This window comes from Grampus griseus (assembly GCF_964374135.1).
Source record: "Grampus griseus genome assembly, chromosome: 14".
Lineage (NCBI taxonomy): Eukaryota > Metazoa > Chordata > Mammalia > Artiodactyla > Delphinidae > Grampus > Grampus griseus.
The window spans coordinates 82,576,554-82,592,385 of record NC_139008.1 but is presented as its reverse complement, the minus strand read 5'-3'; the positions used below and the strand labels follow the sequence as shown (position 1 = coordinate 82,592,385).

At 46.3% G+C, this 15,832-nt stretch overlaps 1 protein-coding gene across 3 annotated transcripts in view; it reads right to left on the bottom strand.

The window, feature by feature from the left end:
• Window positions 1-498: 498 nt before the first annotated feature.
• RTF2 (replication termination factor 2) overlaps window positions 499-15,832 on the bottom strand; it is a 40,218-nt gene continuing 24,884 nt past the window's right edge. Inside the window, exons 6-9 of one of the 3 annotated variants that reach the window (XM_082670062.1) lie at window positions 4,995-5,108; window positions 2,153-2,207; window positions 1,950-2,045; window positions 499-1,139 (exon numbers count right to left, since the gene is read on the bottom strand). In XM_082670062.1, the coding sequence (XP_082526188.1) occupies window positions 961-1,139; window positions 1,950-2,045; window positions 2,153-2,207; window positions 4,995-5,108 (444 nt within the window). In that variant the 3' untranslated portion in view covers window positions 499-960. Of the gene's footprint in view, window positions 1,243-1,949; window positions 2,046-2,152; window positions 2,208-4,994; window positions 5,109-15,832 lie in introns of all 3 variants that reach the window. The other 2 variants (XM_082670063.1, XM_082670064.1) reach the window with 2 other exon arrangements.

Genomic DNA, 15,832 nt, shown 5'->3' with positions numbered 1-15,832 from the left:
ACTCCTCTATATTCACAATGTCAACACGTCCTCAGGTCCAACTTCCCACCCCGCTGAGGCACAGGACCCGGGACGGAGCAGGCTGCGCTCGGCTCTCCACCCCCTCCCCAGAATCCTCCCTCTGAGGCTGCTCCCTCCCGCCTCCGACCTTCCTCCCCCAGCTCCTTTGCCTGCTTTTTCATGGAAACCAGGGCCCTGGATCTGGTATAAAGAACATTCTGAATGATACAACTGTCTCCAGAAAGGCAGTGTTGAACCTGGATGTTCCTGATTCTTAGTCTCATAGGAGAATTTCATTAATTATTCACTTCAATACACTTTATGGATAAGATACACCAATTTTATGCACAGTTTCCCCCTTTTATAATCTTCTGCTGAGAGAGAAAGTGGAATTGACATGATGTCATAGAACTACAATCGCTATCAGTGCAATGGCTGCAATTTTCTTACTCAACGTTCGGGGAAGAAAGGAGAAAAATACAGAGATGAGAACAAGAGCAGACTTTAGACTTACTTTATTTTCGTACGAAATCATCGGGTGCCAACTAAACCTCCTCTCTCATCAAGGCGATCAGCAAGGAAGCCCCCTCAGTCCCCTCCCTGGCGCCAAGACGACCCCTCCTACAGTCCACAGCCCTGCAGGCGGAATGCACTTCAAACTCGCCCTTCCTCAAGTTCGGTTTCACTTGGCTTGTTTAATTAATTAACCACCGCGAGCAAAACCATAAGAGTCTGAGTCAAAATGAGCCAACCACATACCCGTGAGGAATCTGGCATCTTTAATTATTTTAAGCATAAATAGTGCGGCCAGCGTGCTTTCGGCCGTGGGCGGGTCCACGCGCACTGGGGGAGGTGAGTGGAGAGGGTGACGGGGTGGGGCCGGCAGGGTCACCGAGCCCCCGTCTTGCCCTGCCACGCCGGCTCCGAGCTGTGGGGCGCGCCGAGGCCGCGCCCTGGGCCTCAGAAGCAGTAGGATGTGTGGGTGACCCAGTGGGCCGATTCCTCCTTGGAGCGCTTGGCGGAGCTGTGGGTCGTGAAAAGGGACTTGTAAGCTTCTGACTCTCCGCTGTCGGCGATGGACCTCTTCGTGGCTCCACACGGAGGCTTCCCGGCTTTTCCGGAAGAGCTCCCCTGCGCTGCTGGAAAAATGAACAGCCCAGAACTTCAAAGCTGGGACTACAGATTATTCCAGATGTCACATCCTCAGAAGTTCATTAATCCCAGGAATTTCCCTCCTGCTTTCTGGGGATGAATGTTGAAATACGTTATCTCAATTGCCGAGTCCTAAAAACAAATGAAGCTACTGTATCTAAAATCACACTCATCACGACTTGCTATATATTCTCGGCACTGGTCCCAGCTCTGGGGATGACGTACGTCAGACCCCGAGGCCAGGTGGCTGAGGTGTGTGTCGGGGTACTGGAACCCATGAACACTCTGGAGGGCGATTACACCACAGGATTACACACTCCTTTATTTACCTCTTCAATCTGTGCTTTTCTTCTTTGTGAAATACTATTTTCTTTGCTAAAGGTAGTGAGTTTCCAGGCAAAGGCACTAAATTCTGGACTATGCACCAAATGGAACGGCTCTCGGTCAAGAGCAGGTGGAGGAAGGCCGGCTCGAGTGCACACGTGGTGCACAGCGAGCCCCAGCCTTAAATTAGGGAACGCCTGAGTCAGGCCTCGGCGCCCCTTGTTAGCCTGGCACCAAGTGCAGACTCCACAGGAAAACTGGCATTTGTGCCCGCACCCCTTCTGTCCCGAGAGGGCTCCTGCTCTAAGGTGAATCAACTGTTTCTTAGTTACCCGCCAAGAGAGCTCAGTGAACTATTCAGAGACACCATTAGGACGAGCTTGAGTTCTCGAATTCGCGCCAGCAAAACCGTGACGCACCCACGCAGGTTCCCAGCTGTCTAAGTGGCCCACTGCCATCTCAATAGGACCCACCTGCACTTCTGGGAGGCAAGGTGGTTTTCTTCTCTTGAGAATCAAGGCTGGTTTCTTCGGGCTTCCCTGTCTTCATTTTTGATGGTCCTGGGGCTTCTGTGAAAGAACAAAGTAAGCAAAACAAAACAACATCAGGAACTTATTTAGGAAACAGGCCTATGGCCTTATTTTTGCTAAGATAAGGACCTCTTTGAGCATCTTACCTTCACTGACATCTGATTTTGAGAGAGACTCTGCCACCTTGGGTTTCTTTGTTTTCTGTGAAAAGAAAGGGGGTGGGGGGAGGGGCGGACACGTGCTCAGATGCACTGATTTCGGTGTCAGTGTGGCTCCCGCCAGTCCGGGAGCCCAGTGAGAGGCCAACACGGGTCACTCAGGGCAGGCCTCCCGCTGAAGAGGACTCTGATCCTCTGCCCTAAACCTCGGCCTCCCCACGTGTTTCCAGTTGTGCACTCTGGCCTCACATGACATACATCCGCAGAGATCTGCTCAGCTGTATAGTTACATTCCAAAACCACATCCTCAAAAAATCTAAATGCGGAGGACAGGTTTCAGTGGTAACAGTCAGTGTTAATGGTGACGACTGCACACAAAAGAGCAGTTACCTGGATGATAACGTAAGTCCAGCCAGTACCGAATCTCAACCTTTCCAGGAAGACTTCTTCAAAGTTGTCCAACTGCTCTGACACTTGTGTATTTAACTATAAGGGCTTGAGGCCTGTACTAAGGAACACTTGAGCCAATTCTCCTCAGCTCTGGATCACTTCTGTCAGAATTCTGTCGCTCATAATCGTTAAACTGGTCAGCAAAAATTTAAGGAATGCAACAAACCGTTCTAAAACCACACAGCTAATTCAATCACAGAAAGGACAAACAGGACTTACGTTCACTCAGAGAATTTACTTTAAACATGCCGTTTTCCTAAGCATGCAAAAGGTGGCATTAAAGATACGCAGCCTAAACGTTTCTGAAGGCTCCCATCACTAGAAAACATCAAAGACCTTGCTCAGGCAGTGGCCCTGAACCTGTAATATGTATATGCTACGTGATCTGTAACACTTGCATAAAACATAAACACATCCTGTTCATTTCACACATGCAAGACATGCATTCACATTTGTGAAGGTAACACGTCATCCTTCAAAAAAAAAAAAATGCAGAAAGCTGCTTATTTCTAAGCCCTCCATTCAGAGCTGAGGTTATCTGAAAAGCACGAGCAATGAGGCCTTAGACAGGAAATGCTATGCCCTGTCTCCAGCTGCGGGTATACTGGGGAAATATTTTGGTTTCCTGGTAGCCGTCTCTAGGAAGCATTCCCAGAAGGTCTGGGAAGTATCCTGCCTCCGGAGAGGGGTGTGTTAGTTCCACCGGGCTTTGAACAACTTGGCAGGAAGCCTGGGACAGAGGAGACAGCTCACTAAAGTAAGAAGGCGGCTAATGACCATACCAATGTCTCTAGGAGCTTCCATTAAAATACAATTTTTCCCTTTTGTGCTTCTTAAAAACTGAACTTGATCAATAGTAGCAACAAAGAACAAGTTGGTAAATGTCCTCAAAAATACCTCAAACTTCTATTCGCTTCTAAACCCGAACTCGCCCCTTTAAATGACAGAGTGTCTCTTTCTTTCTCATGAATATTGCAATAACCTTGTACAAGACCGCTTCACGGAGCACTTCTACTGGTATTTGATCACAAAAGCTGGGCACAATTCCTTGTACTACAGAACCATCCACACACATTATCTATTTTCTACCTAAGTGAAGCTATCAAAGGAGGAAATGCCAGTGGTTTGGCTCTGAGAATTCTGGGCCCACACACAATAACGATACAGCTATCATATTCTCAGCTTTTTAAAGCCTCACGACCATGAATTATATATTATTCCAGGGTGATACGGTCTTGCACTTTCCTCTATTATGATTTTAAAGAATGAAAAAGCTGAAAAATCTTTAATCATTACATCACTGGTAAATGCAGCCAGTAGCACAGAACCAGGCAGGCTATTTCTCTTCACAACTTTATGTCCTCAAGACACTGAAACTAATTTTCTAATACTTTAGGCATTCTTTTGCCTTAGTTCTGATGGCATGAAGTTTCTCCCACATTTACCCTGAACCAAATTTACTACTGGATCCAGAATCAATGACACATTGAATGATTTCTTAGCTGATCAACTGTTTTGAGCCTGCTCATCACATCAGATCATTAAGCACGGATTCCACTGCTTATGGAAGGTGGTTCTAAACCTGGGGCGCAAAGCAAAGCCTTCACCCCAGCACCCCCGACCCAGAGCGCCGGGCATCAGCAAGCATCGCCGGGGCGCCACTCAAGACCGCGGCCAGGGGAGGCTCGGGACGGCCAGGCAGCGGCTTCCACGGGGGGAAGGCTGCTTGTCTCCTCGCTCCAGGGAGTGCAGGGAGGGGGTGTGCGTGTGTGTGTGTCTGCATGTGTGTGTGCGCGCGCATGCACGCGTGTGCATGTGTGTCTGCATGCGTGTGTGTGTGGCTGCATGCGTGTGCGCATCTGCATCTGCACTCCCAGGAGTGGGTGGGAAGCACAGGCCCCGGGCTCCCCCCAGATCTCTAGGACGTTCAAACCTGGGCCGCACAGGCTCTGCAGAGGTGCTGGGGGTGGTGTCTTTCACTCCTCCTCAGTTTTACAAGGTGTGACACCAAGCCTCTTACACGCAGTGCCCGCGCAGCAATCGTGGTGGCCGCCTTGCCCTCCGGACGCACTTCACAGGCCTGAGCTTTTCTACCCTCCTGCCCACACCCGCCCCCCGCAGGTGGCGTGAACCCCCGCCCCCCTTCACCGATGAGGCAGCCGAGCGCAGGGCAGACCACTGAGCTCGACCCAGCAAGGCCGCCTGGAATCTTCCAGAGCCCAGGCCCGCCTGGTCATAAAAACACCTTGATCGCAGTGAACCCCGAACCAGCACCAGCAGCACAGCTGGCGGGTTTGCGACAGGCTCTGGAGCAGAACCTGCAGACTTGACTTGCGCCCAGACTCGGGAAGGTGAGGAACTGAGCCTAGGACTCCGGTACCTTTCCCAGCTTGGATCGCAGCCTCCTCCCCTCCATCCTTCTCTTCAGCGTTTCCACGTCCTCCTTGGTGCCATTGAGCACGATGACGTCGTCCTCCTGGAAGGCAGCCCCACACTGAAGAGGACGAAAGAGAGAAGACGACAGATTCCGTCACCACGTGGAAAGCAGCTACCCTCAGGCCCTCACTCTTAGCCCAACCACGGGTCCTCAAGCTCTTGGGAAATTCCTGTTGTTTCCCCGCCTGCACCTTGGCTTGGCCAGTTTTTGACCCCGAGTCCTGCTTGGGAAAGTTTCTGTGTACAGGGTAGCATAGCAGGCCTGCCTGCCAGACTGGCCCTGGCTGGTGTCTAGGAACTTGGATTTCTGCAGGGTTCCTCCCACTTCCTAATTGTGTTGGGCTTCTTAGCTTACAGGCCTCCCCACTGGACCCGACCTCCAGGGGCCCCATGCAAAGACCCAAGCACAGGGTGGACGTTTAGGAAATGTCTGTTTAAGGGATCATTAGCAATACTTATTGAGCACCTACTGCTGGCTCATCTCATGAGGACTGACTTAATAAGAGCCTGTGAGACTCACACACAGCTGAGCCAAGGCTAAAAGCAAGAGGCCGGGGGATCTCACATTCCAGACAGAGGTTTGCAACCTTGACCTTACATCAGCATCTCCAGGGAGATCCCTGAGACCCACGCCAGTTTCTGATTCAGGAGTTCTAGGGTGGGACCCGATAATTTGCATTTCTAATGTTTTCTCAGGTCATGCAGATGCTGCCTGTGGGGGAACCAGGCTTTGAGAACCACTGTTCTAGAGTTTAGGAAGTTGGCCAATTAGGGTAAATGGACTAAATCCCAGCAGGAGAGGGGAAGGACCATTCCGGAGGCACAGCCTGCATTTCGGCTCTTTCCTGGGCTGCAGCTGCCCACTGTCATGCCCACAGGGGATCTGCATTTTCAATTGCTCCCTGGGGAGCCAGCACTGCTGAGGACAGTGTGTGGGCCAGCATCCATTTCGGGGGTTTGTTTCCCTCTTCCTGTGGGTTCTCTAGAGTCCCTCTGCCTAGACCTTGGCCTCAGTTACCGCATCTGTTAAATGGGGATAAACTGAACTCCCAGCATGATCGGGTTGAGGCAAGAATTAAGGGTAACGCCGTAGGGAATGGAGCCCAGAGCTGGGCACTGAACACTCAACCATCACCAGTTTTGCATTTTCCTAACACGGATGGAACTCCAAGTTCCAGCCCTCAGCATCGTGTCTCTAACTAGCTTCCCTAAGCTGAAGCATCGCATAACCTGAGTTCCTCATCCATGGATTCAACCAACTTCAGACAGAAAATATTTGGGAAGAAAATATTTTCCAGAAAGTTCCAAAAAGCAACACTTGAATACTATATAAATAGCTGCCACGTACCAGTGCAGGTCCTGGCAACTATTTACACAGACCAGCAACTATTTACGTAACATTTACACTGTATTTACAACTATTTACATAGAATTTACATTATATTAGGTATTATAAGTAACTTGAAGATGACTTAAAGTAAACGGGAAGATGGGTGTCGGTTATACGCAAACGCTACACCACTTTATATAAGGGGCTTGAGCATGTGCGGATTTCAGTATATGCGGGAGTCCTGGGCCAATCCCCCCAGCCCCCCAACCGACAGGGAGGGATGACAGTACGCGCTGCTGCATTTTCCTCGCTGGGAGTTGTGCCCCCTCGTGGAAGGGAGAAAGCATAAGGATTTCTCTAGACTCTGGATTTCTCGTGGACTTCTCTAGACTCTGCCTGGGTCTCTGCCCCTTACCATCTGAGGGATACACAGCCCTGCTGGATCACTGGACAAACCTGGGCGGTGAGGACGGCCGTAGGCCGAGTCCACGCCCAGTATCTCTCTCATAGAAAACATTCTCAGCACAAGAAAAGCCACGCAACTGCTCTTTTTCTTAAAAGTTGCCACAGCTTTCCCAGCACCTCTTAACACACAGAGGAGCCGGTCACCGTCTGCTGACTCTCCTTGGCCGCTGCCTTAGCTGGGGTTATTTATTGTGGTTCTGTGTCCAAAACCCACAGCTCTAGGTCAAAGTCGGCTCTTTTTCTAAGGTGGTAAAGACCCACAAAGCCTGAGGCTGGTGCCACAGAGAGGAGCTCTGTGCACAGACAGGGGGCGTCTGGTATGGCGTCTGGCCAGGGCTGCCTCTGGAGAACAGAGATGCCAGGAGGCCAGGGGAGGGGAACAGCCCCTCTGCAGGGGAAGACCACCTGGGAAGCCCCGGGCTGTGGGAGACTGGGGCAGAGCCTTCCCCTGGGGGCTGTCCTCCTTGGAGACAGAAGGAAAAAGGATCTGCAGGAACAGAATCAGGTGGTAGATAAGGCCCGGTGGGGCTTGGGGCTGGGGCTCTGGCGTCAATAACCCTCCTTAGCGTATCTGCTCCCCTGCCCCGTCACAGCCCTCACCCTCCTCCCCCGCGGGCTTTCTGCGCCTCTTTCCACCACTCTTGCTGCCCGGGTCTGACTGATCGTGCCAGTGGTCCGCAGCCTCCTTCCCTGCACACGATTGTTTAGTTGTCTACGTGTGACGGTGGGCCCTGTCCTGCCTACAGCTGTGGTGTGTTGTACCCGAGCTGTAGTCCTAGAGTTGAATCAGCTGCTAGTAACAACACTGAGCCGGGAACCTTGCACGTTAAAACTTGAGATATTTTGCTCTTTGTCTCCAAAATTCAAAAAATCCACTAATACCAAACCCACCCCTCAAGGACTCAGCTGCCTGGACCTGAGCGGGCAGCCCCTGGGGACGGCAGCACGTGGCCCTCCCTCCAGCTACGGGCCCAGCACCTGTTCTGGGGTCATGCCTGACCTCACCAGGCTTCTGCTGGAACCCAGGGCCCTGCGTGGAGCAGCCCGTCCCTGGAGGCGAGTAAAACCAGGGCAGGAAGCAGGTTTCTGCCACGATGTCAGCTGCCAGACAGGGGCTCTCCTCCGTGGACTAAAGGGCGGGGGGGCTTTAGAAAGGGAGTGGGGCTGCTGCAAAGGCCAGCGGCCCAAAGGGACTGACCCTCTCTTTGCTTATAAAAGTAGAAAACACCTGGATTTCCCATTTTTCTATGTGTACTGTTCCCGTACAGGGAACAGTTTTGCTTCCTTTTATGACTTGTACCTCAGATGTCCAAAAAAGGTGGGAAATGGCTAAATAAATCATAATACATTCCTAAAAAGGAAGCGTATACAGTTATGTTAAGAGTTTTCGACAACACAGCATATGCTCAGTATATGTTAAATAGAAAAGCAGACTAGACGTTGTATATTTACATGACCTCTGGATGTTAATTTTTTTAAATATTGAAAAAAAAAAGGCCAGTAGGAAAGTGCTGAAGGAAACAGAATCAAGAGTAATATGCTACTATGTCTGTATATTTATATCACAAACAAGTGGAATAGTGGTTTCTCAATCTTTGTTCCTACAAATAATAATTGTGATGAACAACTGATTACATGCATCTTTGACCCCCAAATTCCACTTCTGAGACTTGCTTGTTCTCTATCACAGAACCCTGTTTCCTGTATTCATGGCTTATGATAAATGAACGTATGCCTGTATGTGTGTATTGACTTTTAAAACAGGGCTTCCCTCTGTCACACTGTAAGCTCCAAATGGGAAGGTTTTGTCTTTATCTTTCATGGCTGTAGCTGAGTCTTAAGCCCAGGGTCCTGCACACAGGGATGTTCAGTAAATAATTGCTAAATGAAGGAATGAGAACATGACCTAAAGAAATATTTCAAACCAGGATGAAAGGGAGTGAAATTTTAAAGCCAAATAGCTCCTCTAGAAGGTCATGAACTTCACACTCCTTACAACATGTGAGAATGCCCATCACACCACGTAAAGGAAGGAGAAAAAAAACTTATGCTAACCTAAAAAGCAGAAGAAGACAGCTCCTTTTTGGCTTTAAGAAACATAAAACACCCCACTGTATTCACAGCGCCTCTTTTGTAATTTACATGTTTATGCTCTATGTCTGTTTTATTTATTAGGATTTTGATCTTTCAAAAATTTTAGTTGAATCACATCAGTATAAGGAGCTGATGCAGGGCTTCCCTGGCGGCGCAGTGGTTAAGAATCCGCATGCCAGTGCAGGGGACACAGGCTTGAGCCCTGGTCTGGGAAGATCCCACATGCCGCGGAGCAACTAAGCCCGTGCGCCACAACTACTGAGCCTGCGCTCCAGAGCCTGTGAGCCACAACTACTGAAGCCCGCATGCCTAGAGCCCGTGCTCCGCAACAAGAGAAGCCACCGCAATGAGAGTAGGCCAACGCTCACTGAAACTAGAGAAGAGTAGGCCCCGCTCACTGAAACTAGAGAAAGCCTGCGTGCAGCAACGAAGACCCAATGCAGCCAAAAATAAATAAATAAAGTAAATTAAAAAAAAAAAAGAAGCTGATACATTAAGCCTGTTTTTTTGTCCATTTATTACAACACTCCGTTCAGCATGGCTGGTTTTACTCTGTGTCTCCCTTAGAGCTATGGGAGTACAAAGCTGCACGCAGGCAACTCTCCGCATCATTTTCTCAGGTTCCTCCACTGCTTTTTTCCAGGTTAAGCCTGTGAGGTCCAGGTGAAATCCAGCGCCAATCCTCCTCCCCCAGGGACGGACCTGCCAGGCCAGTTCAGCAGCACTCACAGGACAATTTAAAACAAGCCCTTGGGGTTGGGGCAGAGTTGGAGCAACACTTCAGCAGCTGACAGGGTGGCCTTTCCTTCCTGACTCTTGTCTGATAAAATTAGTCTCTCAACTCACAGAATGTGAACAACTCCATGCAAACATATACACGGTCTCCCCACTAAAAGGCTGCACGGACCTGTTTCTATATAAAAGGCACACATGTCACACGTGTAGCAATGCTGCGTCCCCTTAAGACTAAAGAGACTAGGTTCTAGCTGCCTAGTTAAGAAATCTTTCTAGGGCAACAGCAACATCTGTTCTGCAAAAGAGCAACAGGTATCTCGAGTCACCGCAGCAGGTGAAGAAAAGCTGAACTCGGCTGACTAAATAAAGAGCTCAGGTGTCTGGACACCCACGAGGGTGAGAGTCTCTGCAGGGTGTGATTCACGTCTCTTGGCTTCACTATTCTCGACAGACACATCTGGGATAAACCTAAAGAGAGGTCCAGCGAGCGGGAGGACCTTTTAAACCAGAAAAGGAAGGATGTTAGGAGGAAAAGTATCCATTGGAGAATAACGAAAGGGAGTCATTACTAACCATGCACAGACGGCCGCGGGAGGACGGGGCACGGCAGGGCGCACCTGCCTCCCTGAAGTCAGGCCTCTGGAGAGCCACACTGAAGCACTCCGAATGCTACTTAGGAATCAAATGAGATTTTTAAATGACTTTTATTTATCCCTTTAATGAAAAAGTGTCCGATAACCAAACCTAGCCTCCTACTTTTAAACACATTTAAAGAATTTGACCCAGGACTGCCAGGATTTCATCCAGCTTTCAGAATCCAACAATTACCCTGCGCTGCCCTTCACCTGGGCTGGGTGTTTTCTGCTGTTTGTTTTATAAGGCAGGGGGCCAGCCCTGAAGAAATACGCAGGTTCTATTTTCCAACCCATGCGTCAGGATCAACAAGAATAAAATCCTCCAGGGATGAAAGGGTAACAAAACCTGCCAAGCAACTCTGTTCATGTGATTTCAGCCAGAGCCACAGCAAGGAAGCAACTGAAGGAAAAAAAAAGCCAGGCTGGGCACGGACGCGGCCAGGACCTCTACCCCGTATGCGAGCCTCTCCCGGTAAGTGCTTCGTTAACTATGCAGAGATCATGAATGGCACAGGCTGAGCAGGTCTTATTACTAAAATATGTTTTTCTGTGCCTCCTCCATGGTTTTAAAATAGAACTATTGGAATATCAGTAATTTTATAAAATGCAGAAGTAGCAGGCATCTTTTCCTCTCAAAAAACAGTCCTCTAATAAAAACGTTGTTTTTGTTGTGATTGTTTTAAATAGATATCCTAAAATGTAGTTTTCCCCTTCACATCAAAGTGGCTGAAGAAACGTATACACATTTTAGGAATAAGCATGTGTGATTAAGACATCTATTTTACTGGACAGCTCTGACGGTCTGAATTCGAAATCAGTCTAACTACTATGATAAAGCTCAAATAGTTCAAGAAAAAACTGTTAACTTGTAGGGTGCTCTGGACATCATTCTGAGCCCAGAGACGACAAAAATAACAGACACAAAATTTTCATTGCTGCAGCTACAGTGACTTCTTTGGTCTGAGGGTCTCACTGCTCCGGGACTGGCGGGTACCGAGTAGCCCCACCCCGCTCAAGCACTGAGCACTGCCCCGGGCCAGGCTGAGAGGGAAACGCTCAGCCGTCTGCTCCACACCCCTAGCCCAGTGTCCTCATGAGGCAGGTACTATCATACACCCCCATCTGCAGTCCAGAAAATAAAGACTAGATTGTTTAATCTGGTTAAGCTAATGTTAATACTCTAAAACAGTAATAGTCTATAGAATATATGGCAAAATATTACAAGTTCATCTTTAAAGTGCCCATTTTCTATTTACTAACAAGAATTACCTTTAAAAAAAAACCAGAGGGACTTCCCTGGCGGCGCAGTGGTTAAGACTCTGCACTCCCAATGCAGGGGGCCAGGGTTCGACCCCTGGTCAGGGAACTAGATCCCACATGCATGCTGCAGCTAAGAGTTCACACGCCACAACTAAGGAGCCAGTGAGCCACAACTAAGGAGCCTGCCTGCCGCAACTAAGACCCGGTGCAACCAAATTAAAAAAAAAACAAAACCCACAAAGTATAAAAGATTTAGCAAAATAATTAATTTATCCAGGATGTTGCCAACTCCCCCTGAAAAGCCTATATAACAAATTAAATCCCGTCATAACAAATTCAAAATGACTGCCCTTAAGTGTTCTAGTGGCAACACATAGTACCAGACCCATATTGCTGACTTCTGTTCTTGGCTGTTAAGGCCTACAGTAGGGGCGGTGGGAGAGGGGCACTACAGACAGATAAAGAAGGCAGAAAAGAAGAAGGAAAACATGCTTGCCGGCTCTCATAATTAGGATAGTAATGTGTTTTGAAACAACTCCTTGGCAATATTTTATGCTTGGACAAAAACCTAAATAAAAGGTAAAATAATTCCATTCTGAGAACTGTAACTGGGAATCATCTGTGATTTCTAGTACCACGAAACGGAAAAAATTTTAATACCATCCTTAACCGTAACTTTGGTAATTACTGCTACCGAAAGATATTCTACAAAATCCCTTGGATGTCATATGTCCTCAGTCAACTGAACGTGTAATCTTCAAAACATTATTCACTGTCTGGAAGCTATTCAATTCTACTGTACACTATACATATTTTAATGATGCTACTCACTAAAGGCTGCAGATATGAGGAGCTAAAAGATTATCAAAATATATAAGGGCCAGGAAAGATAATTTAAGGAATGACACTATACGAAAAAAGCCTTAAGATGTTCTCTCACACACACAAAATAATAATTTTAGAAATCATTTGTGATTTCAGTAGTACATGAGGAAATAGAACACTGGAATGGTAAAATAATGGGTCTGGTCTGAATAAAGAACTTTTGTATCTGCTCCATGATATATAATGATAACTGCCACTCTTTCTAAAGTCTTTAAAATAAATAAAAATTTAAACATTTTGTGGAGGAAAAAAATTGCTCAATAATCAGTAAGACTGCACTTTTTTTTAATGGGCTGCATGTTCCTCTCACCTGGAAAACATCACTTACATTTCTTGGAAATTAATTTAGTGATAAAAAGGCACATGTTTAACAATTACAGTTTCATTATGACTACAAAAGTTGATTTCACATTATAGCAACAAAACCATGACAACAAATCACCAAGAACTGAAATGTCTGCAAAGCTGAAAGTGATGCTCATCGTGACTTAAAAAGGAAAAACTGCCAGGCCCTAAAGAGTTGATTCCTGTGGGGATTTTCACACTGTCCACCAGAAGCAGGTTAAAGCCACAGCAAGAACTATGTAAAATTCAGCAGCAGTGGAGGCTCCAAAGGCTTCATTACAAGGCTGTCCTGACTACCTGGAAAAGCTTGTACTGAAACAATGAAAATAAAGCTGGTGACCCTTCCCACAACATGGCATTCTAGCCACACCGATTTCTAAATTTCAAAGTGAACCTGAGCCAAAAGGAAGATTTAACCAGGCAACTGTGAGCACTGCACTAACAGAACACGAGGCAGAAAGGCAGCAGATTAACTGTGAGCAAGCTCCTGTGCCTGTCTCTCTATAAATAAGGGAGGGAAAGCATTTAGCCAACGTATTGCCCTGAAGGACAACGGACTACACGTGGGATGTGTCTTCACTTAATTATCATAAAACACTGAAAATACCCAATCCCCTGGGCTCTGCATGGGGTATATAGTCTGTCAGTGAAGTGGGGCTAACATTTCTGTGATGAGACCAGCATGTTTTACACTTTGACCATAAGCTTAAAAACAACAACCAAGACAACAAACCAAAAAACCCCCCAAACCCCCTTCCCATGCAAAAGCTAAACACAGGAGAAAATGTAACGAACTATGGTACATGGTTTACCTTTCACCAAAATTCTTAACAGAGAAGCAGTTAAAAGCTTTATTTTCATTTCAAGAAGGTATTTCCGTCCAACTGAATTTTTGTTTTTATGATACATGTTGTGTCTATTTTAGAGACCAGATATGAAATGTGTTAATTATAATGATGACTGTGCTTATAAAAGGTATTATGTAATTTATAAAAATGCCTGTAAAATTATGCCATAACGTTTTATGCTGGGGGCAATCAACATTTACCGAACCAGAGTAAAACGTAACCTGACATATTTGGGCAGTGGTTGTTTTATTTTTGAAGCATGATGGGCAAAAAGAAACTATACAATGAAAATAAATACGTTTTTAAAATCCACAATCAGCATTTACAGTTTTTATGGGCTCATAGTTTAAGAACACAGGATAACTCAAAATGCTGCCTTGTTAATGCTTTATCCAAATGGCATTTGCAATAATGATGTGGAAAGGTAAGGGCCTAATGTCAAGTCTGAGATAAACACTGGTCAAAAGTAAATGGGGGGCTTCCCTTGTTGAGTGTCCGCCTGCTGATGCAGGGGACACGGGTTTGTGCCCCGGTCCCGGAAGATCCCACATGCCGCGGAGCGGCTAGGCCCGTGAGCCATGGACGCTGCGCGTCCGGAGCCTGTGCTTCGCAATGGGAGAGGCCACAACAGTGAGAGGCCTGCGTACCACAAAAAAAAAAAAAGTAAATGGGTTTTTAAAAACAGGAAGTAGGGGGACTTCCCTGGTAGTCCAGAGGTTAAGAATCTGCCTTCCAATGCAGGTGACGCGAGTTCGATCCCTGGTCGGGGAACTAAGATCCCACACGCTGTGGGGCAACTAAGCCCACAAGCTGCAACTACTGAGCACAAGGGCTACAACAGAGAGCCCACGTGCCACAACTACAGAGCCCATGCACTCTGGAGCCCTCGTGCCACACCTAAGACCCGACGCAGCCAAAAATAAAACAAATAAATATTTTTTTTAAAATAGGAAGTAGGAACAAGCAATGATGTGACTTTTTACAGAGACCTAGAGACAAAATTCATAAACAAGGGAAAAAACTACTAACAATATAGACATTTTACCTGATCAATTTTCTTCCCTAAATTCCAAAGGATGGTCTTTGCATGCCAACAATAATTAATTAATTAAAATACTTCTTCATGCATCTCTGTAGAGTTCAAGAGAGGAAACTAAATTATTGTCAAATAGTTTTATTAGATAAAGATATCTTGTTTTTAATCACTGAAGCCTTCTCTAAAAAAAATTCATAAACTCATTTCAACAAGTTGAATTATGTGATCGCAAAATTTCTCTTGATTTGTTGTTTTCTTTATTGGAAAGATATATTCTCATAACACGATACAGAATAATGGCGTAAGATAAATTCTGAATAACGCCGAACAGGACAGTATCTATGTCCAAAACAAATATTTGAGATTTTTATCTGCCAATAAAAGGGCAATAACACATGAAAATTAGTCATCAGGGAAATGCAAAGTTAAACCAAAATGAATTACCACTATGCACCTATTAGACTGGGTAAAGTGTTTTAAATTGACCATACCGAGTGTTGGTGAGGATGTACAGTAAATGGAGCTCTCATACACTGCTGGGGGGAATGTAAAATGGCACACCCACTTTGGAAAAAAACCTGGCAATTTCTTAAGAAGTTAAACATATACCTGTATGCGAGCCAGCCATTTCACTCTTAGGTATTTACCCCAGAGACACAAAAACAAAGGTCTACACAAAGACTTGTGCACAAATGCTTACAGCATCCTGTAATATCCTAAAACTAGAAGCAACTTCAGTGTCCTTCAACAGATGAACAGATAAACAGATTGTGGCTCGTCCATTTCATGGAATACTGCTCAACAATAAAAAGGGAAAAATGGTGATAAATGCAGTGATGTGGATGAAATCTTAAAATCATTATCCTAAGTGAAAAAAAATCCAGGCAAAAAAGTACACACGTATAACTTTGTTTATATAAAACTGTAGAATATGCCAACTAGTCTACAGTGACACGAGCATATGAGTGATTTCCCAGAGACAATGGTGGAAGGAGGATGGAGTAAAAGGGGTCCAAGAAAACTTTTAGGGGTAAAAGAAATGATTGTTATCATGACTGTGGTGACAGTTTCATGAGTATACACATATATAAAAACTGATCAAATCATACACTTTAAATATGTGTACACCAATAGAGTTAGCAGGGACGG